At 48.6% G+C, this 27,825-nt stretch overlaps 8 protein-coding genes across 8 annotated transcripts; 4 read left to right on the forward strand and 4 right to left on the reverse strand.

The window, feature by feature from the left end:
- Positions 1–1,231: 1,231 nt before the first annotated feature.
- FOIG_13719 (uncharacterized protein) lies at positions 1,232–4,765 on the forward strand (the record flags this gene model as incomplete). Its single annotated transcript, XM_031214880.1, has 2 exons — positions 1,232–4,047; positions 4,099–4,765. 2 exons carry the CDS (start codon positions 1,232–1,234, stop codon positions 4,763–4,765), a joined length of 3,483 nt encoding a protein of 1,160 aa, XP_031055396.1.
- Positions 4,766–6,387: 1,622 nt separating this feature from the next.
- Positions 6,388–7,742, reverse strand: FOIG_13720 (uncharacterized protein; the record flags this gene model as incomplete). The annotated part of the gene is made up of 4 exons (XM_031214881.1): positions 7,486–7,742; positions 7,231–7,426; positions 6,990–7,178; positions 6,388–6,936 (listed from the first exon to the last, which is right to left on the reverse strand). The coding sequence occupies exons 1-4, from the start codon at positions 7,737–7,739 to the stop codon at positions 6,388–6,390; spliced, it is 1,188 nt and encodes a 395-aa protein (XP_031055397.1). The 5' UTR covers positions 7,740–7,742.
- A 2,105-nt stretch (positions 7,743–9,847) lies between these two features.
- Positions 9,848–11,608, forward strand: FOIG_13721 (uncharacterized protein; the record flags this gene model as incomplete). Its single annotated transcript, XM_031214882.1, has 3 exons — positions 9,848–10,055; positions 10,115–10,249; positions 10,305–11,608. 3 exons carry the CDS (start codon positions 9,848–9,850, stop codon positions 11,606–11,608), a joined length of 1,647 nt encoding a protein of 548 aa, XP_031055398.1.
- A 411-nt stretch (positions 11,609–12,019) lies between these two features.
- On the reverse strand, positions 12,020–13,921 carry FOIG_13722 (uncharacterized protein; the record flags this gene model as incomplete). Its single annotated transcript, XM_031214883.1, has 7 exons — positions 12,020–12,143; positions 12,205–12,557; positions 12,608–12,666; positions 12,716–12,900; positions 12,951–13,242; positions 13,300–13,682; positions 13,749–13,921. 7 exons carry the CDS (start codon positions 13,919–13,921, stop codon positions 12,020–12,022), a joined length of 1,569 nt encoding a protein of 522 aa, XP_031055399.1.
- Positions 13,922–15,421: 1,500 nt separating this feature from the next.
- Positions 15,422–17,021, reverse strand: FOIG_13723 (uncharacterized protein; the record flags this gene model as incomplete). The annotated part of the gene is made up of 4 exons (XM_031214884.1): positions 15,422–16,126; positions 16,193–16,314; positions 16,377–16,500; positions 16,554–17,021. The coding sequence occupies 4 exons, from the start codon at positions 17,019–17,021 to the stop codon at positions 15,422–15,424; spliced, it is 1,419 nt and encodes a 472-aa protein (XP_031055400.1).
- Positions 17,022–17,453: 432 nt separating this feature from the next.
- Positions 17,454–18,271, forward strand: FOIG_13724 (3-oxoacyl-[acyl-carrier protein] reductase). Its single transcript, XM_031214885.1, has one exon. The coding sequence runs from the start codon at positions 17,481–17,483 to the stop codon at positions 18,246–18,248; it is 768 nt and encodes a 255-aa protein (XP_031055401.1). The 5' UTR covers positions 17,454–17,480; the 3' UTR covers positions 18,249–18,271.
- A 1,013-nt stretch (positions 18,272–19,284) lies between these two features.
- On the reverse strand, positions 19,285–22,166 carry FOIG_13725 (salicylate hydroxylase). Its single transcript, XM_031214886.1, has 6 exons — positions 21,618–22,166; positions 21,279–21,551; positions 20,950–21,205; positions 20,700–20,894; positions 20,434–20,625; positions 19,285–20,374 (listed from the first exon to the last, which is right to left on the reverse strand). The coding sequence occupies exons 1-6, from the start codon at positions 21,900–21,902 to the stop codon at positions 19,443–19,445; spliced, it is 2,133 nt and encodes a 710-aa protein (XP_031055402.1). The 5' UTR covers positions 21,903–22,166; the 3' UTR covers positions 19,285–19,442.
- A 587-nt stretch (positions 22,167–22,753) lies between these two features.
- FOIG_13726 (uncharacterized protein) lies at positions 22,754–27,794 on the forward strand (the record flags this gene model as incomplete). The annotated part of the gene is made up of 9 exons (XM_031214887.1): positions 22,754–22,899; positions 22,958–23,383; positions 23,436–24,199; positions 24,255–24,359; positions 24,409–24,614; positions 24,932–25,275; positions 25,329–25,579; positions 25,632–26,593; positions 26,667–27,794. The coding sequence occupies 9 exons, from the start codon at positions 22,754–22,756 to the stop codon at positions 27,792–27,794; spliced, it is 4,332 nt and encodes a 1,443-aa protein (XP_031055403.1).
- Positions 27,795–27,825: the final 31 nt, after the last annotated feature.

The following is a 27,825-nucleotide window of genomic DNA, read 5'->3' on the forward strand; positions in this document are numbered from 1 at the left end:
CCAAGTACACAATGCAGTAAGCTTATGGTCACTAGCTAGCTTGCAGAAGGCCTTATACGTCTGGTCACGTAATGTAGAGGCCAGCTGCGTGAGAACAAGGATAGATCGTTTACGCGACTACTGCGACTCGGGGGATGGGGGTTGGCATACGGAAGTTGGGTGCCTCCACGAGCAGCCACTAGCTGCCAGTAATGAAAATACCATCATCTAGATAAGACCATTCCATCCTTGCCACCCGCAAGAAGCTCCGAGCTGGGCATAACAGAACAGATTGGCCCCGCCATTGCAGTGTCTAGGGTGCGCAATCGCTGACCCCATTAGGTTAGCTCGTCTCGGTGCATCTCCTGCACTAGCCTCGACGAGCTAGACTTTGCGCTACTGGCATTCGGTATCATACCCATTGCAGCAATTATCTTATCTATCAGGCTCTCGGTACGTACTTTTGCCGATGCGTAACGAGCGGGTACCCTAGCCTAAGTTGGCTGGGTTGGTTCTGGGAATGAATGGCTTAAATCATTTACTGTAGTGTAAGTACCTTGTGAGATTGGCACGTAACAGCCCGTCTCATTATCCTGAAGCCCTAAGCTTTTACCTCACTTTACTTGCTTGTACTGGAGATAGGGGCATTTTCTTGTTCAGTCATTTGAATCCTCATTCGTGTATTATTTTGTCTATTGGCGACCAAGATGAAGCTCACATGGATCCTAGAGTAAGAGACGCCGCAAACTTTATATCAGCTTCACATACTCAGTCGTATTGATTCTTCATAGGTCAATTTTCATTGCATGCGTTGCCCTGTACGTCTTTTCTAGCCTGTATTCGGTTTTCTCATCGAGTCGCGAATCGATACGATACAGCCACTGCTGGAGTCGAGCCCGAGTAGGAGCCCTTGTAAGTTCACTTGTGTTTGCTGATCCGCGTGTTTTGGCTTTTTTAACTTATATTCCAGTTTGCAAATATTGGTCTCATATTTGTCGGTGCCCTTGGGTGCCTAAAAGATACTGAACATGTGAGGAAAGAACTTGACCTGGCATCCGCCAATGTCACTGCGATTTGTCTCATATTTGGCTCAGTCGTTTCTATCTCGTGGACCATCATTTCTCAACCTTGTGTATCACAGGCTGTCTACGAGTTAGTATCGTGGATCATATGGACTCTTTTGTTTACTTTGTCTTCCCCTTACTATTGGGCTTACGGGGTTATTTCAGCCTTGTACCTTCTTTCGCTGATTATGAGCCTTGCACTCCCATGGCCGTCCTCGTCCAAGGACGCCAGGCATCCTCTTTCCAACAGTCGCTTTATTCCATCCCTAACGGTGTCATGGCTGGATCATCTTATCACTCTCGCTGCTTCGGGAACCTTGTCAAGCGACGATGCTTGGCCGATCGATTCAAGACTGTCTGTCAGGAGTGTCCTGGCTCGACGCGGGCTTCAGCCTGACCAGTTACGGCAAAGTCTATCAGCTGGATTGGTATGGGTCCTTCTGCGTGAATTTCGCTCCCCTATGTGCCTAAGTGCAATATTCGGTATCATCAACGTCGCAACGGCATTGGCTCAACCATTTCTTCTTCGGTCACTGCTGCAGAACAGAGACATGTTTTCGGTAGCTGGGTTGTTTGCAGCAACTGTCGCATCTGGAACGACAGAAGCTCACTTGAAGCTTCAACTAAGCAAAATTGGTGTACAGTTTCGTTCGGCCATGACTGCCTTGATTGCCGACAGATGCATTTCTAGCACCAATATTGATATTCATGCTCAGAAAGCCGATCCTACACTTCTCATCGAAGTTGACACCACTAAGGTCTATGAGCTAGTTGAGCAGTTCCATCTTCTCTGGATGATTCCACTACAGGCTGGCATCAGCATAGTGGCCTTGGTGCTTCTGCTTGGCTGGCAAAGTGTCTTTGCTGGATTTCTATCGCCGGCCATATTCTTGCCTCTCATCTCATATACAACATCCAGCATGTCTACCCACATGGCCCTTGTCATGCAAGCCAAGGATGCTACAGTGTCTCTCGTCACGCAGGTCCTCAAACAAGTCAAGCAAGTCAAGCTTAACTCTTTGGAGAATATCTTTGAGCGAAAGATTGCCGACAGGCGAGCGGAGGAGATGGAGAGAACGAAGGTCATAGCCCTCCTCAACGGCGTCATTGTCTTTCTGGTCTACAATCTTCCACCAGCACTGATTTCTATTGCATTTGGTGTAGCTGTGTTTCTAGGCCATTCCCTATCGAGCAACGTGGTTTTCCCAGCCCTCGCATTCTCCTCCAACATCACACGGGCAATCTCACTTCTTCCTCATCTGGTTATACTGTACCAGTCTGCACAGATTTCATTCGGGCGCATCAAGACCTTTTTGCTCATTGACCCGAGCCCAGAGAGGCTGGCTCCCTCTCCAACATCCTTATCCTCAACCTCAATCACTAATCCCAAGGGGAAACTCGTATTCTCAATGAGACACTGTGACATTTACCTCCCAACAGCACAAGGCGGGTTTCAGCCCATCATTCGAGACTGCAACATCGAGGCGACTTCCAATTGCCTTCTTGTCATATCTGGAAGCGTTGGGTGTGGCAAAACAACATTAATTCGTTCCATTATTGGAGACATAATGCCAACTCGTGGCCAATTCTCAGTTCATGGGAGAATTGCATACGCGCCCCAGAAGCCTTACCTCACGAGCGGTACAATCAGGGATAATATCCTCTTCGGCCTTCCATTCGATCCCTCTTACTACCAACGAGTCCTTGAAGCGGTGTCACTCAGCTCGGATTTGTCCAGGCTGCCCCAAGGTGACGAGACCCCCATGGGAGGTACAGGCGCGACTCTCTCAGGTGGACAGAAGAGTCGTGTTGGCCTTGCAAGAGCAATCTATGCACGAAGAGAAGTCATCGTTCTTGACGATCCTTTGGCTGCATTGGATGCTCAAGTGCAGTCGCACATTATTGCTCAGGTTCTTGGTCCTGACGGTATTCTCAAAGACTCATTACGCATTACGACAACATCGTCAGCAGCCCTCATGTCTATTGCCGACAAGCAATACAACATTTGCGATGGCACGGTAGCGCGCACTGCGTCACCTGCACACACTCAAACCACTCAAACCCTGAACGTGCTAGCTACACACCCCAAGGAAATACATGGGTCTCAGCGGCAGCCGCCATTGGTGGCTAACTATGGTTCTATCAAGTCCAACACCTCCATGCAAATTACTCCTTGCGATTCGGATATTGATCAAGAAAGCGCGCCTTTACTCCAGAAGGCACCTTTAAAGGTACAATGCCCGGATATGGGGTCGGACCCAGTCGCCTTGGGAACCTACCTGAGGTTCCTCAACCTAGCCAAGTACGGGGGCTGGCTGTGGGTCATGCTTACCGCTGCCTTGTCCAAGTTGTTTGATATCCTGGCCGTATACTATCTGAAACTATCGAGCGAGGATTTCGAGAGCCAAGGGCATTCTACAAAGCTTTTCTATTACTCTATATGTGCCCTTATCGGAGGCTCGCTGTCAATGCTATTTGTTCTTATTGCATTTTATGTCTGCATCATCCCAACATCGCTATCGATTCACGCCCAATTGACAAAGGGGGTCCTTGAGGCCAAGTTCTCTTTTTTCGATACGCACAGCCTTGGGCAGATCCTCAACCGCTTCACCAACGACATCAACAAGATTGATACATCGGTCAATGGCAGTTTTATCTCCCTATCTGCACTCTGTATCACAACCTCATCATCTCTTTTTGTCATGATCAGCGTGACTCCCTTGAGTCTCTTGTATCTCGTTCCCACAGCCGTTGTTTACTTCATGATTCAGTCGCATTACTTACATGCTTGCCGACAACTGCGTCGTTTGGACAACCTGGCTCGAGCTCCAGTCCTGAACCAAGCTGCTGAAATTAGACTGGGTGCGCAAGTGATAGTGACGTTTAATCAAGTGGACACCTTCAGAGAGCGCGTCAGGGACGTGATTGATGACCACATCCGAGTTTGGGCCCCTTACGTGATGTTGAATCCGTGGTTAACCCTCCGACTGCAGCTGCTTTCCAGGTAAGCTCAGCTTTTCATCAGAGAGCTCTTCTTTTGCTAAGAGTGATACAGCGTCCTCCAGCTTTTATCGGCTTCGCTTCTTCTCTGGCTCAATACTTCCTCAAGTACACTAGGCTTGGCCATGAACTTCCTCATTCAGATCACAAGTAACCTCAACAGTTTTGTACAGATGCGTGCCACATTAGAGGCAGACATCACCTCTGCTGAGAGAGTGTGGTCTTACGCTGCCAATGTTCCAGAGAGCCAGCCAACCGAAGAGCAACGGCCAGCGCCATCTTGGCCAGATATGCCAGTCATCAACTTCGAATCCTATTCGGCCTCGTACGCTCCTGGTGGCGTTCCTTGCCTGCGTGATCTGAGCTTTTCTATAGCCGCGGGCGAACACGTTGCTGTCGTCGGGCGTACAGGGGCTGGCAAATCCTCCCTCAGTCTAGCTCTGCTCCGTGCCCTAGAGCAGGGGGATTCTTACAATGGCCGCATCACTATCGATGGACTGGATATCTCGAAAGTATGCCTGGCAGACCTCCGTAATCGGATTACCTTCCTGCCACAAGAGCCTTTTGTATTTGCAGGCACAATTAGACATAACCTCGACTTCGCGGGAACTGAAACTGATGAGAGACTGCAGGAGGCATTGAGCGCATGTCAAATGAGCCGATTCTTCAACCTTGAACCTGCACAAAACCTTCTCGATTACCCAGTATCGGACTTAGGGTGAGTGGCATAGTCTTTGGTGAGTTTCATGAGATCAAGTATATAGTAACAGCCATTCGAAATCTAGGTCGAATCTCTCGAGTGGACAGATACAGCTCCTAGCTCTCTCCCGAGCTCTTGTGGCTAAGGGCAATAACATCCTCATTATGGATGAAGGTACATCTCCCTCTACACTGCAGGCCAATATGTCGGTTGTTTGTAAGATACTGATTCCTGTTCATAGCCACCGCTGCAATGGATAGTTTAACGACTGCAGTTATCCACGATGTTATACAGAAATTCTTTAAGGACTACACTGTAATTGCAATTACTCACAATATTAAATCAGCTGTAAGAAAACACGGGTTTGAAGCTCAAAAGGAATTAATATACTGATTGACTAAACCAGACTAAGTATGACAAGGTTCTTATACTTTGTGAGGGTAGGGTGGTAGGATATAATATGCCTGCCGTATTGCTGGAGGATACAGAGTCTATTTCGTCTACATTTATAGCTACGTCTTAGGTTCTCATTAGAAACAAAACGCAATGCCGTTGCTTTCTTTCCTTTATAGTTTGAATTTATAGCTTTAATTAGTTTTTCAATAACTTCGCAGCAGACCCAGAGGATATTTAAATCCCAATAAACAAGTTAGGCACAAGGAAAATTGGATAAGATGGCTTTTCGAGGGGACAGGTTGACCCGCTTCAGCATATCCAGAGATTTGTCCTCGTCGCCAGACACCTTCAGCTTCAGGACGACCAGTGATATTAATTAGAGAATTGGGATAGGAGAGATATGGTAGGATAAAAACTGTGTTCGTCTCCTAAGTAGTGGATGATGTAGCAAGCATAGGGGCAGAGCACAGACTTTCTATGCATGCACTTGTTGAGGACGACGACCCGAAGCTTTGCTTATTCTTCTGTCCAGTAATGGAGTCCGTGAGATCTGGTTGCATTGAGGTTAGCTCATCTGGACAACAAGCTTGAGAATTGCATAAACGGCTGTTTTCAGTTACACAACCTGAACGAAAGACTTCGTTCTTCAAATAGATCAAGAATCAATACGCCACATCTTGGTCAATATCAACATGCAAAATCTCTGTATACTCAATCTAAACCAACACTCTCCATACCCACTCACTTCAATAGCTCAACCTGCCCAGACAGAAGCGGCAAGCAGCTTCTCACCTATCACACCCTCCATCTTTATCTCAACAGCTCCCCTGCCTCGTCCCTCATCGGCGAAGAAATTGCTGGGGGTGTAACTGTGTTCTCCTCCCATGACGGTAAGCAAAGACTTGACATCAAACCCACGTCCGGCAGCCTACGGTTCATCATTCAATATGAAGGCATCCAGCGTGAAGGTGCCGAAGTGGTTTCAAGTGTGAAGTACGCCGTGCGCAGGGGCAATCTCTACGACTGGGTTGGCGATTCTACACCTGAGGGGGCATTTGTAAAAATGATTGCTGGCCATAAGTCTAAACTTAGTCTGGTGATATAAGTCGAACTTTAGGCTGCCAACACATTTTAAGGATGATTTAATACGACAAAAAGACGTTGTCTAATCGTTACATTAGGGTGAAGTCGCTCTCTGACTCAAGCTTTACCCTTTTCTTTATAAAAGCTATTTCCTTATCAATACAGTCACCTTGCCAGGCGGCGGAGCTCAATATCACTTCCTGAATCCGTGGCGTCAGTATGCCCATTAATCCTTAACCTTGCGGCAGCTTCCCTTTCTACCAAGTTTCTGTCTATCTTCGTAGACTTTGATACCCACAGACCCCATTTGTCGTGGATCACGCTTCTTATAACCCCCCGGCTAGTCGTAAAAAAGATCAAAGCGTTCCAGAGACCTTGCAGCGGCATAACGGCCGCTATGGCAACTTGGTATGAGTATGGAACATCACGGTTAAGTAGACTATGAATACGTGTGATGCTCGCTGGTACCCACGTCACAAGGACGCTTAGCGTAAACATGAAGGTTGTGAGGAGGTATGCCCGTTTAATAGGGTCTTTGAGCCAAAACTTGGACTTGGTGCTGCCAGTGGCCGATGATGAAGATTGTTGCTTTTGGTTAGAAGGAATTGGCTCCACATTCGTGGCATTGGGTGCTAATTTCTGAGCATCAGACACGGCAGTAACGGATGTATGTTCGGATACTTGGACATTAGCGTCGGCATTTGTTTCTGTTGCCTTTTGTTGGTTAGCTGAACAGTATTGCCATTTTAGAGAAGATGATACCGTACTGTTTGGTGATCGGCTACTGTGCTCTCAATGCGCGAGTTTAAGATACCTCGAGCTTCATTTCTTGCGCGAAACAGACGAAAGCCAACCACTGTATTCAAAATGATTGATGTGGCGATGCAGATCCATACAAAGATGTATGAAGTGAAGAGTCGTATGCTAACCCAAGATTCTCGAATCCAACACCAAGTCTGGCCTGACGTCAGTTGTTATCGTTAGAACTTAGGCTGATTCGTGGCTTACAGTTGTCGCTCCGTAGACGGGACCGCGGGCTGGAGTGGCGATGAAAAACAGGGTAAATCCCGAGATGAATGGCCCTCCAAAGCATATCAGAGAATACAGCCACTTATTAAACGTATGCGGATTCGACTGAAAGAAAACGATCCTGAAGGTATTCACCGACATGCCGAGAGACCACCACGCATCAGACTGCATGAAACTACATCTGAGGTTAGTACATGCGCTGAGTAGCTACCAAGACACCAGGGCATTACTTGCACATGCACCAGGAAGCTTTGCGCCCTGCAAAGTGCCGAATCCTCGCCACGAGCCAATCCATCGCGTGAAATAACGGTCCCGATGCTGGCGCCCAGATTCGCGATGCTAGCAAAGACGATGAAGGTATTTCGAGGATTGCGCAGCCTCGGGATGCTTCCGTACGTCACGAAAATCAACAGTACGGACACGAGGCTAATTGAAGAAAAGACCCTCTCCAGCAGCGCCAGCCGTTCTAGCTGAGATTCGGCAAACATCTCGGTCGCTCGTGTGATTGACTGGCATTTGGGCAGTGGTGATGTTGGGAGCCGGCCCACCGCAGTGGTAAGCGGAGAAGTTTGAAAGCTGGGGAAAATGGGGCTGTCCAGGTTTCAGTATGTCAACGGTGCATGCTGGTGGCTTGAAAATTTGCCTGGCATGGTCGGAAGCCGAAAGATCGGCGGTCTGGCAAGATAGCTCCAACGCTATCTATTGGCTCCGCGTGAAGCCACATTGGTATTCCGCCAGTGCTGACAAGGCTAGACTGCTTGTTATCTAACCTCATTAGGCATGTCGCATTCTCTTCCTTCACCCAGCTTGCCGTGATACAGTATGCATGAGTAAAACCTGCACGCAGTTTGATAGCTGTTTCTATTGAGTGTAGGCTTGGAAGTTAAATCCTTCGTGAAAGGTGTAGTGTAGGTATATTTACTATATTGGCTGCCGGCGTAATTATACAGCAAGGACTCCACAGGCTTCATAGTATAGAAAGTAGGCTGGCATTTTAACGTTTGCAACTGAAGTACCAACATTAATACTCGTGAGTTTCAGAAAATGTTTCATACGCTGATGGGAGAGGCACATCCAACTGTCGCGCTCGATCTGGACCATACACATCTGCCTTCTGATATTTCACGAGAACGGTTAGTTCAGCACATATCCAATCGAGATTCGCATAACTGACCTTATCTGGCTTAGCATCTGGCGTCGGCATAAAGACAGCCTTGCCGTCATTTCCAAAGTACGCAAGGTCCTGGCGTGCTGTCAGATCCCGTCAAGTAGAATTGAGCGAAGAGTGAGTTCTTTACCTTATCAAAAGCCAACTGGTTCTTCTTGGCAAACGTGATCCAATTTTCACTAAAGGGAGCACGGGTTACTTCAAGACAACGGAAGTGCCAGATCTTCCACTGGCCATCCTGCTTTAGAAAGTCCAAAGCATAGTGGCACCAGACCCAGTGAGTCCAGACTCGTTTGTCGTCGACATTCTTATCTTCAGGCTCGTAGAGAAACTCTGGCATGGCTCCCACGTTCTTCGGGTCAGCTAAGCCACTTTCAACTCCAGCCATCAACCAAAATCCTTTTGCAGTTTCACCGTCACCTGCAACTTCAATCAGTGGGGTGGTGGTTTCGTGTAGGATCAGTTTTCCGGGAGGTGAGGGTCGACCGCTATGGTAGGCCATGATGCTGTCATAGTCTGTGTACACTCCGACGTTGGTGTATTGTGCGTGTATACCTGGGGTGCCACGCTTCACCCACAAAGCTTTAATCTGTTCGTCCTGGAATACATTGTGGAGATGCATATACTTGCTGAACACGTTCTCAACCTCTCCTCGATCGTAGGCCTGATAAGATTAATGAGCGGATTTGAAGAGTATTCTCATATTCCTTACTCGTTGTGCTAGCTTCTCTACCGTTGCAAGTCTCGCCTCAACGGTGGAACTAGAATTATATGAAGCCATTTTATAACTCTTCTGGAAAGGTCTTAGTGGTTTAAAAAGAGCTCTAAATTAATAATAATTATTATCATTGCAGTGACAATGAGAGATGTCGTGACATTGACTTAATATAGCTATCTCCGTAAGCCTATTAGGCACTTTACTCCTTCCCGAGCCGAGAGGCCAAGTCAGACAAACACTTGAGCGTCGTAAACCGAGCATCGTAAACTGACCTTAAACGGTTTAAAGTAACCTCAGATCATGCACATCTTATATTAAAAGCCACAATGGATCATCATACCCCGCGATTTAATGATTGCAGTAGTTCGGTTGTTTTGTCGGCTCCACTTTCCCGGCCCGTTGCTCGGTTCGGCTCCGTTGTTTGACAGCCGTTTAAATAAACAGGACCTGACGTTTACAGATTCAACAAGCCAGTAGCCTTCATGAGAACTTGAGCTGGGAAAATTTGACTGAGAATTGTACTTCCCCGCATTTGAGCATCGGGTTGTCCACATACCCCCCATATCACTCTACGTCTGTCTTACATATATACTGCGTACTCTCCAGATGACAGGCCAACGGCACTTAGGTTACTCGGCAATCTGTCTCTAGAGATATATATCTCCTATATTCGCCAAACACTTCTGTAATACTGCTGATCGAGTAACGTGATGGCTGCTAAGAACGAATACTCAGAGCACACGGAAGAACCTGATAAAAGGTCCAATGCACCGTCGGGTCACGCAGAAGGGAATGCACTTCTTGTTGATGCTCATGGCAATATCAGACGGCTTCCAGTTCCTTCAAACAACCCAAATGACCCACTTAATTGGAAACCCTGGCAGAAATGGGCGGTGATTGGGACCTGTTGCTGGTTCTGTAAGCAAAGCGATACCGCTTTTTAAATATCCCAAGGCCTAGACTAACATTTACAATAGCCGTTATGGGCTTGGCATTGGCTGGCGGCCTGGGAGCAATTTTGTCGGTCTTCTTCCAGCTCTACGGACCACAAGGATATGGCCCATCTGACGTCGCATTTCTCCTGACTCTGCCATCTCTTTGTATTGGTCTAGGTAAGCTCATTCGGCTTCTTGTGTATACAAAACAAAAAGTAGTAACATGAAACAGGCAATTTTATCATCCTTCCAGTAGCACTGGCATACGGCCGACGACCCGTCTTCCTCATCTCGACTATTATCCTTCTCGCCGCAACAATAGGCTCAGCGGCACAGAACAGCTACAATGGCCATCTCGCAAGCCGTGTCATGCAAGGCCTTGCCACCGGTGCTTCTGAGTCTCTGCTACCCCTGATGCTCACAGAAGTCACTTTTCTTCATGAGCGTGGGCGTATTTTTGGCTTGTACTGGACTGTCCAGAATGTCCTTAGCAGCTTGATGAACCTAACCAGCAGTTATGAAACTGCAGCTCTTGGCTGGCGATGGTACTACTGGGTATTCGCTATACTTGTAGGCGCCGGCCTGGTCCTAGCCTGTCTTTTCGGGTTCGAAACTCGATTCCAGAGACCAGTTGTCAGTCTCGATGGAAGGGCTGTCATGACAGATGACTTTGGGGTCACTCATGTTGTTCCGGACAGCGAGGCTCAGGAGTATCTCGAGCGCCACGGAATCGAAGACCGGCGAGGAGAAGACGCCGAAGTGCCTCTGAAGAGTTATTCTCAGCTCCTGAAGCCATGGGGTAGTTCTCATAAAACACCCGGAAAGGTCATGTTACTGTCATTGCTGCGTATGGCACAGAGCATGACTTCTCCAGCTATCCTCTTCACTGTTCTTGCAAGCTCTATCACTCTCGCTTGCGTGGTAGATGTTTCACTTACCTATGATGCCGTCCTTCAGCAATATGGATGGAATCCTAAAGATATTGGACTCATCAATCTTGGTGGTATCATCGGTGGCTTGCTAGGTGCTGCTTACTGTACCTTACTGGGTGAACCTTTCATTATATGGATGGCCAAACGGAATCACGGTATCCACAAGCCTGAGCACAGACTAATCATCTTGATACCTGTGGCTATACTCGGTTTCTCAATGCTTATTCTCTATGGGTTCATGGCAACAGCAGCATTTGAAGGTGGCGGTTCGTATTGGGGTATTCTGATTAGTTGGACGCTCTTCCAAGTGACATTTACCAGCGTCCTCATTGTCACAACCACATTCGCTGCTGAAGCTAGTCCTAAGCACGCGGGACCCGCTCTTGTTATGGTTATTGGAACCAAGAACATTGTGTCATTTGGTGTTGCATACGGACTAACAGACATGGTGCAACACGGAGGTTACACATGGACATTTGGGGTGCTGGCTGGCATCTTTGGGGCTATTTTTATCCTTGGTATTCCTATCTACATGCTTAACCCGAAATGGAGGAGATATGTTACAAGGGCTGAGGAGAAAAAAGGTATCACTACTACAGACTAAAGTTGAATATTGTACTTCTTACTGCCTAATTAGGTACTAAGCAACGCCCCTTTTAGTGGCTTTAGCCGCCAGCAACCTACTCATGTCAGCACCGCCAAGACTCCAGTCAAGATGAAATAGAAGATCGCAGTAGAATAACGCGAGGGGTGGGCTACATTCAGTATTTGAAAAAAGGTTGCTTAGATGTTCCTTATGTATAAGTCCTCTTTGTCAAGCCAAAGTTACAATGCGTATACTTTGAACTAGATTAAATGCCCTTTGCATGTTGCGTAATGACTCTGTCCATACGCGATATCGAAAGAGAAAATCGTAAATACGTGAGGATCGCACAGACTGCATAGTGACGGACATAATCCCGTTTGTAATGCATACTTCCACTATTGGCCATTCTTTGAGACTCTGAGATATTGATCATTCCTCCTCATTAGCTTCGTTAAGTAAATCCCAGTCAATGTGAGGGCCATTGAATTTGGATCGCCGCTCGATCCAAAGAAGGCAAACGATTGTGAAGAGACCAACAATGACGGGGGCGTTACTTCAAGTTGGAGATTAGCTGTGAGCTTGAAAGGACGAAGTTTTACAAAGGGACTACTTACTAGTTCATAGAGCCGGCAGTCGTCGGATTAGTCTGCGGAAGACAGAACACAACACCAATGACAATCATAAATACAACTGAGTATAGGTTGACCGCATAGCCAAGTTTACCAAGGTTGAATACACGCCTTGGCAACTTATCGCGACCTTGCGTAAGCAAGACGCCCTGAGGGATAACATATGAAAGGTTTAGCATCAAGCACGTTGCATTGATAATTGAGTTGAAGGCTGTTGTGCTTGCGACGTAGATCAACCCATATACAGCACAGAACGCAGCCGAAAGAAGAGTTGTTCTCCAAGGGATGCCACGCTTGGGGTCAATGTGCTGCCAGTATTCAGCGAAGGGAAGTCCTTGCTGCAGACACATGTCAGCTGACAAATTGGTATATGCGATTTCTTACTTACATCACGAGCAAAGGCCCAGGTAATGCGGCTGCAGGTCACCCACTGGCTTGGAATACACGCTAAGAACTCGGTCAGAAAGCTCGCTTAATAACATTGTAGAGAACTTACTATAGTAAAGGAACGTCAGGTAAGCTTGTAGGCCTGTTGCGGCAGCCTTGCTTCCAGTCGCCTGGTAAAAGACTTCGAAGCTGGGGAGAAAAGAGCTCTGGACGGCCTGCATATCCTTAATGGAAAATAGCATAGCAACAGTCCACGGGATAACGATGACGACACCCATGGCCATACTCATACTCCTGCAATCTAATTAGCATCCTATCACGACTTCAAGTCTTGATCCACGAACAGAATTTGAGGAAGCTTGCGGCCCGGATTAGGCAGCTCCTCGGCGATATGTGTAACAGCACCATTGGCAGCGAAGCAATATAGCGCAGCAGCAATGGAAAGTAACCAGCCTGTGCCAGCATTCCAGCCGCTGATACCGCGGTTCTCGAGAATAATTGTACCCGGGGCGTAATCGCCATCAGCCATACCTAAACATACTGAGATGGTAAGTACCATTCCAATGAGAGAGAAGCCTGTCGTCGATTCGGTCATGAAGTCGAGGTATCGCTGCTTGATCGTATAGATTGGGATAACTATGAAGAGTGGATAGGTTAGTGGAGGACTTGTTAACTTCCATCTCTGGACCTTACGTGACAGGACAGTGATGCCCAGGTAGCAGAGATAAACCTGATATCGCTGCTGTGCGAAATCGGGGAACCAGGCCGCAGCACAACCAAAGGCAGAGATGGCTGTATATATGAGACCGGAGCATGTGGTGATCCACCACGCAAGGATATTAATGGACCCTGTGACATAGGCACCAAAATTGCGGGTTTTTGGCGACGCGATGATATATGTAAAGTGGTATTGTCCACCAGATGATGGAAACGCAGAGCATAGTTCGGCCAAACCAAGGAAGACGATCCACTGAGCTGCAGCGGCGATAAGTAGGGCAAATAAAGTAGTGACGCCGCCTCCATAGATGAGCACAAGGCCGAAGGACGATGCATACGTGAGCCATGAGTTGGAGATACTATTATATGAAGAAAGAGAGGGAAAGTTAATAAGATATGATTGTGAGATGGGTTAAAAAGCCAACCTGTATGCTAAAGCGAGTGCACCTAGCCAGGAGAAAGATCTCTCAAGTTCGGCTTTGTGTCCCTGGGCACGAAGACGTCTGTCGTCGGCGTCGATGATGGACCCCTTGCCAATCGAGGGGGCACGGTTGGTAATCTCGGCTTGACCAAGATCTTCTGAGGACTTCTTATCCATGGTGTAGTTGTAAGTGTTGAATAGTTAATAAGAGTTGTGAAGATTGATTGGGCGACACAGGGGGATGTTAATTTATATAACAATATGGATGGCTGAAGAAAGCCTGTGCAGACACCTGAGGAGACACTGCAAAGCCATGTAACCTCACTATCAAGGTGCGGTTCCGGGGCAGCCGCTGTCGGGTGAAGCTACTGTGTGTTGGTCTGGCCCCCGTTTTGTCGCGATGCTGATATCAAGCTGAATCGGGAAACTTCTCCAAGCCTCCCTGTTGGTAAAGCTCCAATTCCCCGCCTTCTTACCCCAGATTGCTATCAAGATCGTATTTAGGCGACGCCAAGGCCTTGGTGTTATCTATCTCAACCGCACAAAGGGTCCAGAACGGTAATACAATTTGCGAGACCGCCGCGATACCGGGCAAATGGAGGTATCACCAGGAAGACGCAATAGGATATTACAATGGTAGTCCACGGCGACAATCTGCGGGGAAATAAGTGCTAAATTGGGACTAGTAGTATGGAGATATGCAGCTGTATTAAGCATTATGTTGGTTAGTAAGTGGAAAGCATCTTGAAAACCTTTCTCTTATCCTGGGTGTATGCCTACCATGATTGTGAACCTGCAATTGCTGCAATGAAAGGCTGATGTTCCTTTCGCGCATGAGATATAGCAACACTGATATGTTACACCACTCGCTTGAGTCACCATCTCTTCGTGGCTTTAGATTTTCGTTCTGGGTTTATTCTCATTGCTTGGCAGACTGGTCCTTGACTATTACGTGAACACATTTGTCGAGAGCAAAGCCTTGGCCTGCCGCGTGCCACACTATCAGGCGACATCCACATCATGTCAAAGGCCATTCCAAAGCCGATGAGCAAGGGAATTGGCATTCTAGTTAGACCAAGAGACAAGGTTCACAAGGCTTACGTGTCTTTTAGTCCTGTCTACTACTAGCAACATCCTTAACACGATGTTGTTGTCTACGAGACCACGGCTGAGATTCTCCTTAAGATGATGGAGTACTCGGAAGAGCTTGGCCGGGATGAGGAATTTATATATTTTAACTTCTCTGTACCCAAGTAGATCATTGATTCCACTTCTGTGCCTGCTTTATAGCTATTACTTCCTATCATGGTTAGTATAATTGCAATTACCCAAATTGGACTAGCGTCTTGCATTGCATCTTGATGTATATATCTACCTTCCATGCTTAACTATTTTCCACCGCGTCAGCAGAGAGTTATGCTGCATATGCTATGGACGATTTTCCCAAGGCTTATGCAATGTGCGACGCTCGTCCTGAGCCGTTGTTTTGACATTGTTCCTATTTGGGACATTAGTGCTTGAGCGAACCGTCCAGTAGTAGGAGCCGACCCAGAGCCTCTGAGTTCTGCGTGGTGAGTAAAAGCTCTCAACCACAGGTCTCAACTGCAAATGATACATCTAGTTCACTTTCTAAACTTCAATAAGTATGCTTGTCATATACTGGGAATTCTTCTAGTACTAGTTATGTACATTTTCTAAACCGTCCACACCATTTTGGTCTCCCTTATTGAGATAACCAGCCACTACACCTTGAGGGTCCCATTTCTTCCTGATGTTCATGAGTCTCTTGCCTTGGTCCTGCCCCCAGAACACGGTCAAGCGCTTTTGAAAATCGGCGTCTCCAAGATAAGATCCTTCTGAGTCCCGCTTGATCTTATCAAAGACATGTGTAAGCCAAGATTGACATTTGAGGTCGTCGGCCTGATCTTCCCAGATGACATAGGCAGCATAGTAATGATCGGTCTGCATCGAGAGCGCCATATCTTCAAGGGTGTCATCCTCGATACTGCGTCGAGAGCCGGGAGCCATCGCGTACCAAAGGGTAAAAGACTTTTTTGTGGGGAGCGATGTGAAGGACTCCTTTAGGACAGAAACCACGTCGGCATCATTTCGGATATAAGAGTTGTCAACTGCATATCGGTGACCCTCAGGGTTGGCAGAATGCTGATCATCGTACTGCTCCGCTAGTGAAGTTGTCTTGCAAAACCACGAATCTACGTGACCTGGTGGTGCTGAGTCTTGAGCCGGCTGCAGCGCGGACCGGGCTTCTTCGTCACTATTTTTAAAAGTGACGAAGGAGATTAATATATGCTCTCCTTCCCGGCCTGGTAAATGTTGTCCAACTGCAACAATCTCAGTGCCCTCGTCGAAAGTAGGAGCAAGCTATGGATTGCCTTAGCGGAGTGATCACTAGGTAGGAGGACAAGCTCGGAACGGGGCATAGCAAACCTTTAAAACCCAAGAAAAGGCCGCTTCATAATCTTTCTTCTCGTATATGTAGACCGATGATCGCATGTGGTTGAAGACAGGAATTGTTTGGAGATAGAATCTCGTAACGACAGCCGGGAATCCTATGCCATGTGGTAGAAAAGCATGAGAAATATGTTGATGTCTCAGTGAGCAAAAGGCTTACCTGGGCCTGATCCACGTGCCGCCCAATATAATTCCGTGTTGGTGGTTTTATCACAGTGTCGCTTCTCCCCATCGGCCGTCACCACGTCAAGAGCCATCAACCTTTCGCAGGCAAAGCCCCAGTTCTTTAAAGATATTGTCAGTCAGGATACTATTTCATTTCCCTCAGCCACTTTACCTTGCAATTCCACCCCATGCCTCCTTGCAGAAGAAATCCTCCAAGAGCAACCTCTGGGCAATGGCCACCGGGGAACATGCGGCCACGTAAGCCCAGCAGCTTGTTGACCATCCTACCAGTCATGCTAGGTGATGCTTGTAGCACTCCGGTACTGTCGTCTAGAAGAAATTCGTGATACTTGCCCAGGTCGATAAGAACGGCACCCTCTCGCACACTCCAGGCTGCCCAACTATGGCCACCAGACCGCACTGAGACCCGGGCACCCAGAGTGCGTGCGAGCCGAACAGCCTCTACGATGTGATCCTCCCTGGTGGCTTCGACGACGGCAAGAGGCTGACTGGATGGTCGGCGGTGGTTGAAGACGCGGCCCACCCTGGCCCTTTCCCAACTTACATCGCCTCGCCAGATGATGGGAAATGAAGGAGGCAGTTGAGATTTTGCCTGCGCAAGAGCATCGATTTGCGTCATGGTTGTTGGTTGGGTGGATTGGAGTTTGGCAGGGACGGTAGTCGGATTAATATGGATGCGCTCTACTGTACGAATAGTCGTCTTTCTTACGCGCCTTATACGATCAGAATGTAACTAGTGAGTAAGTAGTCTAAATGCTTGCAGAGCCGAGGCCGCTCCATCCGAGTATGATCGGCTGGCTGTGGGGGCTCGGACATGCTTCCGATCATACTGGGACCACATTCCGAGAGGAGGTAAGAGTTGTCTTAAGATTGACTAAGGGCCCCCCTCAGCCGATCGGAGGTGCTCAAAAAAGCAGAGGGGGTGCCTGTAATTTCTGAACTCAAACTCAATCGTCAGGGGACCAAGCAGCTGAGCGAGCTAGTCATCAAAACCCATTAAATTTCCAAGTCTTGCCAACCACAATTCTTGAATTCATTGCTTCAAGTCACACCACAAGCCAGGAAAAGCAGCCCGGCCATGTCGACACAAGAGCCCCTTGCTGGCAAAGTAGCCATTGTCTCAGGCAGCGACAGCGGCATAGGTTTTGCCATTGCCCATGAGCTTGCGTCTCGTGGAGCACATGTCGCCATCAATTACCCATTCTCTTCTCTAGCAGACAGTGCCAACAATAAGGCAGCGTCTCTGCCCACCAGATGCATCGCCGTTTGCGCCGACATGGGTACAACTCAAGGCCCCAAGAGGCTGGTCGAGGCAACCATCCGAGAATTTGGCCGATTAGACATAGTCGTCAACAATGTGGCGCTAGCAGTTAATAAACCTCTTGAGGAGCAGACCTTGGATGACTGGGATCTGTTGGTCAATGTTAATGGGCGAAGCACCTTCCTTCTGACCCAGAGTAGCCTTACGCACCTAACGCGAGGAAGTGGGCGAATAGTCAACATCTGTTCCGCTAGCTCACGAGGTTCTCCTCCCTTACAGACCATCTATGCCGGGACCAAGGGCATGGTGGATTCCTTCACTAAATGCTGGGCTAAGGAACTTCCTCCGAAGTACGGGTGCACGGTAAATGCGGTGTCTCCAGGTCCTACCAAGACCGAGGGCTTTCTGGCTGCTGGCGAGGAAGCCATGCGTATCTTGCAGCCTGCAATCGATGCTACACCTGCGGGAAAGCGGATGGGTACACCGGAAGAGATTGCATTTGCTGTGGGGTTTCTATGTGATGAGCGGGCAAGCTGGGTCAACGGTGTACATTTGGCTGTGAACGGAGGACTTCACATCGATTAGTTGTTACTACCCCCCGTCGGAAGATTTTAATTAGAAACCCTTGGCGACAGTCAGAAAGATGGACTGTCCATGTCAAACTATAGACTGTATACATAACGAGCATCCTTTTAACTAGTTCATGTAGTACTAGGATACTTTACGACTATGTTAAAGCATATCAAAGTCATAAAATATAAAGACAGTATCTGTGCCAAGAGGATAGATTTAAGCCCTTTGAGATATGTTTATATATCACTGGAAGTCTTATTTTCTTATTATTGTCACCAGTTTAATATTCACGTTTCGGTGCTGCAGTGAAGTACACCTTAAGTGATTCTTCCCTGCAAATAGCCCTTTCTTTCATCTTAATAGAATAGCTATCTCCGTGCTCAAGCCCAAGCATACCAACGTAGCGGGAAACATGTCTGCCCTTGTCCATCTGGCGTTATATTAGGCTATTGTGGCTTCGTCTTAATATTACCGAAGCTCCTGACCACAAGCCGACCAGAGGCGGTCTTGCCCCCCTCAATTCCCCAACCCCTCTTTCTCGGCCCCTCATGCCCCATGGTCTGGGGACAGACGCGTGAACGCGCAGGTGGGGACCACAACGGCGGAACTCTTAACCTAGAGGTTGGTATCTGAGCGGACTACACCCAGTTAATGCCTGCCTTCAAGTCGCCTTAAATAAGGCTTGAGTTAAGGCCCTCGATAGCAAGCTTGTCTAGGAAGCAAATTTGAGGAAGAGTGCAACATAAACGACAGAGATAGAGACCAGTATTCCACATATATTGCCGTTTCAGACAATTCAATCTCCTGGGTTGTAGCTGATAGAAGTTTGTACTGTTGCCCTGTCTTCGACGCGATCTATTAACAACGCCTATAAAGGGTCCCGACCGACCACTAATGGCTTTAATGCTGTCGTGGTGTCTTGTGGGCTCCACGTTGTTGTTATTGGAGCTGGAATAGGCGGTCTTATAACTACTGTCTGCATTTGCAAGTAGGGATATTGTGTAATGCATGAATGTCTGTAGTCTCAAGCTTCAACAGTAGCAGATTACATGTTTATTACCATACTTAATGTATCTCTTGTTGATATGCTGCTACTGTACTATATAGCTGAGTTTATCAGCGATGATGACATACTGCAGATTGATCCATTCTTTCGATACCACTAAAACTATGACATTTTTATATTGAGAGCTGACAGTCCCTTGCTTAGTCTATTCTTCGGGCACTGGATACGTCTGGAACGCCAACACCCTCAACAACCTTTCCACCCAGAATCTCATACACGGGGACTTCTGCCAACCTCGAGACGACGTGGTGGAGCGTCGGCAAGGCTTCCCAATCGTGAGGATCAAACTCAAAGCTGGCTTTGTCTGTAGTGAAGACCCTCAGAACTTGACTTGGAACGACCTTGGACTCCTCTGAATGAGGCACAAAGGTAGCATGCTCCACATCTGCTTTGCCACGATCTCCCACCTTAGGGATGTACTTGTAGGCAAAGATTCCCTCGTCATCCTCGCCTCCGATCGTCCCCTTGGAGCTGCCACTATCCGTCTCGTGGAGACCCTCAAGTGTGAATGAGCCAAAATTGACGCCTTGCCAGCCTGTCTGGATTCGGTAACTGTTTGTCCGCCTCCAGACGTCGATGGAGCAATACAGCTTTGGCATTCCGAGCTCTTCCCGGCCACTGACAATAGGATCGGTAAGATTCTCCCACAAGATAGGCAGGAATGTTCCATCACGAACGGTACCGTCTTTCTGTACATACTGGACGCCGTGGATGTACAGCCCAATGTGTCTATACCCAGAGCCGCCCAGCCACTCCATTTTATTGAGCGTGGTCTGTGAGAAGCTAGCATATGCGACTGTTCCGGGGCTCTTGAATCGGAAAGAAGTAGAAGGGAAAAGATTCTGTAAAAGAGTTCGTGAGGTCTTGAACTTGATGGAGGCTGTTGTGAATGTCGAGTCGGTAGCATTCCTAGCTTCGCCTGTGAAGGCTTGGCGTGGACCGGGGAAGGGCCCAAACGAGATGGGCATTCTCCAATAGAGATGAGGCTTCCGAGCCCAGTCCCAGTTCCTGAAACGATTGGTAGAATGGTCCCATTCATCATGGCCGAAGTTGAAGTTGCTATACGCCATCACTAAGTAGAAACGACTGTTAGTCGTGGGGTGCAAGTGTGGGGCTACAAGGTGTACTGACTGTCAAAGTCCTTATCCGGTTTATCCTTTCCTGCCTGGCGTGAGAACTCTTGGATCCGGTTTGCCCGGTCATAACGAAAGTCTTGGTAAAGACGCAACCGCTGAGGCACCTCTTCCGGGGAGGTACCGAGTGGGAGGACGACTGCGAGGGAGGCCGCGTCTTCAATGGCAACACCAGCACCCTGTCCCTGGTCTGAAGAAACACGATGTCAGTACTACCTTATCGAAAGTGACATACTCTGAGTGAGGTGATCGGCATATACTGACGAGGAAGAAAGGGATGAGCGGCATCACCAAGAAGAGTCAGTCTTTTGTCAGTCCACGTTGGGAGAACATCCATATCTAGCAGCTCCCATGCCTTGAGGGACTCGGGGCTGGCTTTGCTCAAGAGTTTCAACAAAGCAGGATCAAAATCCTTGTATACGTTCAACAACACCGACATGCTCGTGTCGTTGTTCCAGTCTTGCCAGTATTCGTCAGCAATCTTTACGAGGTCAACATTCTAGCGACAACATACCTTCTTTACTCCCAGGGTCGCTCTCTTCTCGCGGATGAATGCAGACAAAGTTGAACATCTTATTGTCATCGCATGGATACATGACGATACGTCTGTCCGCAGCATACCATATGATGAGCTGGCCGTCATGCTGTGCAAAATGTGCGGTTTCTGGGTCGTCGAGAGCATCTTGACGGGGGACGAGGAACCGGAAAGCACTCTTGCCTGAACTGTACGCTTGCCAGTCTTTTCCAACGATTTTCTGTCGGGAACGAGACTGTCACGAATGCTTGTCAGTACAAGGTCTAGCAAGTGATGCAAGATCGAAGGCTGAAAGTATCGTTACTTACATGGACTCCATCAGCGCCAATGACCAAGTCTCCCTGGACTTTACCGCCATCTTGCAAGAAGACGGTGGCTGTTTCTGTGTCTACATCTACCACGCGGCTGGACGTTCTGAGCACCGCGGGGATACCAGGTCCCTCTGGTGATGTTGCAAGTCGTTTGAGCTCTTGATGCAGCCGTACGCGATGGACCAAATGCCACGGATGCTGCCAGATCTTGTTCGCTTCCGTGAGCTCGGCATCACGTATCACTTCATTGGCCGCATTAAACTCTTTAATCTGCCGTCATGCCGTACACGATCAGTATCTGGCATCAAGAGGTACATTGAGCTTGGAGGTACATACCCGTTCAAACACATTTGCGCCTATGGTCTCGGCAAAGATACCAAGTCGGCGAAGGATCCCATTGGCGTTAGGTGCCAGGTGCATTGCCGCTCCAACCTCGTTGGCAAAGCGAGACTGCTCCAGTAACGTAACTCGATGGCCCTGCCTGCGAAGGAAGATGGCAGCCGTGAGACCACCTATGCCGGCCCCGATAACGACGATGTTGAGCCCATCGGACTTGGCAGCGGCAGTGTGGCCATTGGTGACTGCATGAGAGACGCCGTTGGATTTCATGATGTGATCCATGATGGCACGGCCAGAAATCTTAGTCAACAAAAGTAACGATGGTTGCGGAATGCTGACCTTCCTTTTTCTTCTTCTTTTTCTTCTTCTTCTTCTTCTTTTCTAGCTGATTCCCAATAGTTTATGCTTATACAGCGTTGGCTTCCCGTCTTATCTAAAGGTGCTGCAACGGATGACGCACCTGGGTTCTTTCAACCTGAACCTCGGCCTTTCGGGCATAATCATGATTACGGTCCCGATTCACGACTTCCATGTGCCGTTTTCTCATATCGACGACTACAGGAGGGGCCGAAGACGATTGAGGGGTCAAGACCACATCGGATCGGCTTGTGGTCGACACCAAACCACTTTAAGCTAATGTGGCAGGGGACTGTCGCCACCAAGCACTATTCTGTCCTCTAGCCTGTTTGGACAAGGAAATGCAGTGCCGTCTATTCTGCAACCCAGCAGAGTCACATACCCTTGCACTTTGTGGGGTTTCCTAGGGAGCATTGGAAAGAAACTCTTCCCATCTGCCTCACTACATGAAACCCCGTGGGGAAGACACGCTAGCGGTGGGTGGAGCCGCCCCTCATCCGCGTTAGAGCGCGTCGCTAGCAGATTTTGTCCCCCTTTCCAAGCTAATCAACCATCAACACATTCAGTGCATGCTCACCAACGTGCATGTCTGTTAGGTTGCGCAGGCCGTATTTGAGGTTAAATACATTCCATTATGCCCTCTTCCACTCGTTGAGCTTTGGAAGGGCTCTTGGACATTTGCCAGCCGATCCTTTTTTTGCCTGAGGCTCGTGATTCGTCAGCATTTGCTGTTTATCAGACAACTCTTATCTCTTGTTCCCTTGTACATCAACACCATGTCTATTAATATTCCGAAGACCAGCGTGGGCACGTCTGGTGTCCGTAACGACATGCTGGGAGGTCTGCGCCTCCGCAATGAAGAGACCAACGAGGTGATACTCATACCATCCCCGACGAATGATCCCAATGATCCGCTGAACTGGTAAGCTCTCACCTGGCACATGTCCTCAGCCATGTGACGTATGCTAAGCACGATATAGGTCCAAGCCATACCGTTTCTACATCGCCATACTCGTCTCCTGCGCCATTTTCTTCAGCAACTTCCTGGCGGCTGGGCCTTCTGTCGCCATCGTCAGTACCACCGAGTCCTTCTTTGGTCCACCTGGTTCCGATTTCGATGACAAAGTTGCCAAGATTGCCTATTTCTTCACCACCACTGCTCTTCTCCAGGGCATGGGAAACCTGATATGGATGCCTTTCGTCACAAAGTACGGCCGTCGACCTATCTATGTCGCGTCCTTCATACTCTACACAGCCTTCGCTGCTTGGGCTGGTGGTGCAACTACATACGGCAGTGCCTTGGCTGCACGCATCCTCATGGGCTTTGCGTCAGGTGTCGCTGAATGTCTGGCCCCCTTGACTATCTCGGACCTGTTCTTCTTGCACGAGAGAGGTGCCGTCATGGCGTGAGTGACCATGTTTAGATACCCAACTTGCCTCAGCTAAACACATGAATAGGATATATACCACGGCACTATCCTCTGGTGTAGGTGTTGGAATCATTGTTGCTGGACTCATTACCATCAACCTGAGCTGGCAGTATATCTACTGGGTTTCGGTGGCTTTGATTGGAGCGTGTACCATTCTGATCATCTTCACGTTCCCTGAGACTGTCTACAACCGCCAGGAAACTCCAGAAGCAACACATACACATATTGATTCCAATACCGCTCATACCCCGCATTGCAAAGATAAGAATAAGGATATTGAGAAGGTTCAGTCTGACGAAGCCTCGACATCTGGACACCTATCTTATTCTCCATCCCCAAAGCGCACGTTTTGGCAAGATTTGTCCCTGTACAGCGGTACACACACGAAAGAGCCCTTGCTCAAGCTATTCTTCCGGCCAATTGTTCTCCTCACCCTTCCTCCAGTACTTTGGGCTACCCTCGTCATGTCTGTTACGATTGGCTTCCTCGTTGCCATCAGTTCCAACTTTGCTGTAGCTTTTGACGATATTTATGACTTCGAGCCGTGGCAATCTGGCTTATGCTTCATTTCGTGTCCCATAGGAGCCGGTGTTGGAGCATTCTTTGGAGGTCACTTCAGTGACAAGGTGGCGGATCGACTGACTCGCAACAATGGTGGCATTCGAGAGCCGGAGATGCGACTGCCTGCTATTCTCATCTCGCTTGTGATGGCGCCGCTTTCCCTGGTCCTGTATGGCGTAGGCATCGACCGCAGTTGGCACTGGGTTGTACCTACCGTCGGCCTAGGTCTTTGTAAGTCTGCACAGAACCCTTTTACGCTGTTGAATGTGCTAACCGGAGCCGAAAGTGAACCTGGCAATCGTTCAAGCTACCAACATAAGCTTGGTCTACACCATTGACAGTTACCGTCCTGTTGCAGGAGAGTTAGCAGTCACGCAGCTAGCATTCAAGTGTAAGTCTACTGCCTCCGTGGCCCGATCAAGGAAGCTGACGAGATCTAGCTGCTTTTGGGTTTCTCCTCTCTTTCTACACTAATCCGTGGATTAATATGAGTGGATATGCTAATGCATTTGGTGCCATGGCTGGAATCTCGGGAGCGGTTATTTTGTGCTGGGTACCTATGTATATTTGGGGTCGAAGGATCCGCCATGCTACCTGGAACTGGGGCTACATCGAGAAATTTGTTCACTGGAATGTGGATCGTGAGGTGGGCGAGTAGATGTTATTCAGGAATCCAGAAGCGGAGTGTGAGCCTGGTATGATGAAGCATAATATTCGGTAGTAGTATCCAGTTAGGTGCGCTTTCAGAAATTGCAAGTTCCTGAGAATTATTCCCCGCCGATTAACCCGCGGCTCTGTGACGGCCCTAGCTTCGTCGCAGCTTACTTTAAGCATATCCCACGACCAATGTCGTGCCTACCCTGGGGCCAAAGAAAAGACGATCTGTGTATTAGCGTCTTTTCCCCGCGTCGCCCACATCCCGATAACCTCAAAATTCACCGCACTAGTCTCAACCCCCTCTAGCGTTATGGCGCAGGTCATGCTACCACCGACATAGAACAGCCCAGCAACATCACAACCATCCACTGTGACAATGATCATCTTGTCATTCCTACTCTGGCAGTCACAAGCGATATGAGCGCTCCAGCCGCGACAAAGAGACGCCTATCGTCTCCTCAACAAAACCCTTTCCAATGCTCCTATTGTCAACGCTCGTTCGGGCGCGTGGACCACCTCACCCGCCATATACGATCTCGTCAGTGGCAGCAGTATAACGGATACCCGTCTCTCAAAGTACTCACACTCGTTATAGATGCGCAAGATAAACCGTTTCGTTGTCACATTTGCGACAAAGCCTTTGGGCGCCAGTATGTAATCCCACTACCAAGTCGGCATTCACTCATCTTGTGACGTTGATTAGAGATATCCTCAAACGTCATGTGCTTGGACATAATAGCACCGAGTCCGGTGCTAAGCGATACAAGCGCATGTCGAATGCCGCACCCAGAGTTTCCCAGGCTTGTAAAGCTTGTGCGGGATCTAAACTCAAATGCGATGAGGATGCCTCCTGCAGACGCTGTGTGGCCAAAGGGATCACCTGCGAGCGAGATACTCGATTTACAGATACAGGAGACAAGACATCACCAGGTACTAACATCCAATCTACCATAGGTAAGGACACCACAGGATGCTTGGTTTGGAATTCGATTGTTAACCCAAGCAGATCAAGAACTGTCGATACCTGTCTTCGACCCCGGCCACCTGTGCTTATCAGAGGATGACTTCTCCAAGTTCCTAAAAGGTGTCATGACCCCCGTAGAGGGACAGGAGAGCCGGCCAATCGATCAAGCCGACCTGACCAGTATTCATAACATTTACAATCCGCTTCCGTCCCATGGCCTCTTGGACTTCCGGGTCGATGGTGATACGAGGTTCGACGATGTTGCCATGGACCTCTGGGACTTGCCCTGCAGTCCATCCTTTTACTACAACGGAATACTGCTGGAACCAAAAGCATCCGTGTCCGTCAACCTTGATATTCAACCGCCGAACTCAGCCAACAATGCTCGTCCAGCTGTGTTAGGCCATGTGGCATATAAGGAATCAGCACTCGGAATGTGGGAGCCTTCACAGAATGACCACCTCAACTCCAACATAAAGGCTCTGTCAGTTCTTGGCGACAGTCCCCAGGACGCCATCCAACTAAACAGCTTGGAGGCAAGTATTCAGCGGTTCAAACCACTCTCGGTTGGTCTGAGAGACCAATTGCTGCTGTTAACATTGAATGCTTGTAAGCCGGAAAGCAAGCTCGCCATCATCAGAGCATTTCCTCACTCCGAGATTCTGTCCAAGCTCATCGAGAGCTTCTTTTCTCACCATCGTGTTCAAACCGACTCGTGGATACATGGCCCTTCGTTCGAACCAAACCAACAGGGTGCAGAGCTTATTCTCACCATTGTCAACATGGGCACCATGTTTGCCGATTCTAAGATCTTGCATTCGCTTGGTTTTGCTCTCCATGAGGTGGCTCGTTTGTCGCTACCTATAATGTTTGAAAGTGCAAATTCCATGACTAGAATTCTCTGGGCTCTCCAAGCGTTTGTTCTGGATATTGAGATGGGGCTGTGGAGTGGCATTAAGAGGAAGATGGAAATTGCAGAAAGTCAGCGCCAGATGCCCTTCACAGTATGTCATTCCGTTCCTGTTAACTTGTCTCGAGTTTCATTTTATCATCGAGCTCCTGCTAATTCGATCACAGATGCTACGGCGTGGTAGAAGATTTAGCAAAGCCTATCCTGCCGCTGATCCTCCTTTGCCAGAAGACACAGGCGAAACCTTGCAGAATAAGTGGCTTGCCTGGATTGAGCAAGAAAATTACAACAGACTCATCTATCACTGCTTTGTTATAGATACTCAAGTCAGTATTGCTATGTCAACATGTCCCTTGATATCTTTCTCGGAGCTCAAGACGCCTTTGCCAGAGTCTAGCGATCTATGGCTTGCCAAAGATGCAGAAGCATGGAAAGCTATATACTTGAGTGAGCAGCGCCAACACACAAGGGTTACACTGTACGACTACTTCCGCAATGCTGCAGAGATTGACAGCAGCTATGATGTTTCGTTTTGTCAGCTTGTCATCCTCTCGGGTATCTGGGGGATGGTTTGGCAATGTTTACAAACCATTGCCGTGCTAGACAAGCCGAGACACTCGGACCCAGCATTGACTCTTCGGCAGCAAGAGATCCTCCAGATATTGAATCGATTTCGCGTCAACATGATGGGGGATGAGGCAAGCTGGCAGGATGGTCCAGTAACCATGATGTACCATCTCGTGTATATGCACTTACACATACCTTTTGAGGAGGTTGAGCTGTTTGCGGGCAAGGGACACCAGAGTGATGCCCGGCACGCTCTGTCTCTACTCTTAGACTGGACCAACAGCCCAGAGTCACGGAAAGCAATATGGTACGCCGGCCAGATTATAAGAGCAGCAGAGAAGTTCGACCCTGGTCGTCTCCGGGGCTTTTACACTATTGCGTTATATCAAGCGAACCTTGCCATTTGGGCCTATGCGGTGGTGTCACGGGTCAAGGGAACAAATAAGGATGGTTCCATTCACAAAAACGAGATGGTTTGTTTGAACGGGCCGGAATCTCCGCTCGTTCAGAGGTTCATCAGCCGAGGGGTGCCTTCGGTTGCAATCATCCAACCATGTGCACCTCAGCACGGCAGTTCTCCCATCCGGCTGATGGACCGGGAGGCGGTTGTGAACTACGTTCTCAGCATTTTGAGCGCCAATTTCTCGCACGTCGACGCTATGCCGCCTTTGGTCGAGAACCTTCAGCAGCTTCTGGACAAGCTGGGCCGAGCCGAAATCGATGTATAGGTGAAGCCGATGTGGGGGACGTTGAGTGCGT

This window comes from Fusarium odoratissimum, assembly GCF_000260195.1.
Source record: "Fusarium odoratissimum NRRL 54006 unplaced genomic scaffold supercont1.35, whole genome shotgun sequence".
Lineage (NCBI taxonomy): Eukaryota > Fungi > Ascomycota > Sordariomycetes > Hypocreales > Nectriaceae > Fusarium > Fusarium odoratissimum.

Coding starts and splice junctions, on each gene's coding strand:
- FOIG_13724 (XM_031214885.1), top strand. CDS start 17,481: ATGTCGACACAAGAGCCCCTTGCTGGCAAAGTAGCCATTGTCTCAGGC.
- FOIG_13725 (XM_031214886.1), bottom strand. CDS start 21,902: ATGGATCACATCATGAAATCCAACGGCGTCTCTCATGCAGTCACCAAT. Junction 20,626..20,699: donor CGCTCATCCCTTTCTTCCTC/GTCAGTATATGC, acceptor GTGTTTCTTCAG/ACCAGGGACAGGGTGCTGGT. Junction 20,375..20,433: donor ACCGGATAAGGACTTTGACA/GTCAGTACACCT, acceptor GTTTCTACTTAG/TGATGGCGTATAGCAACTTC.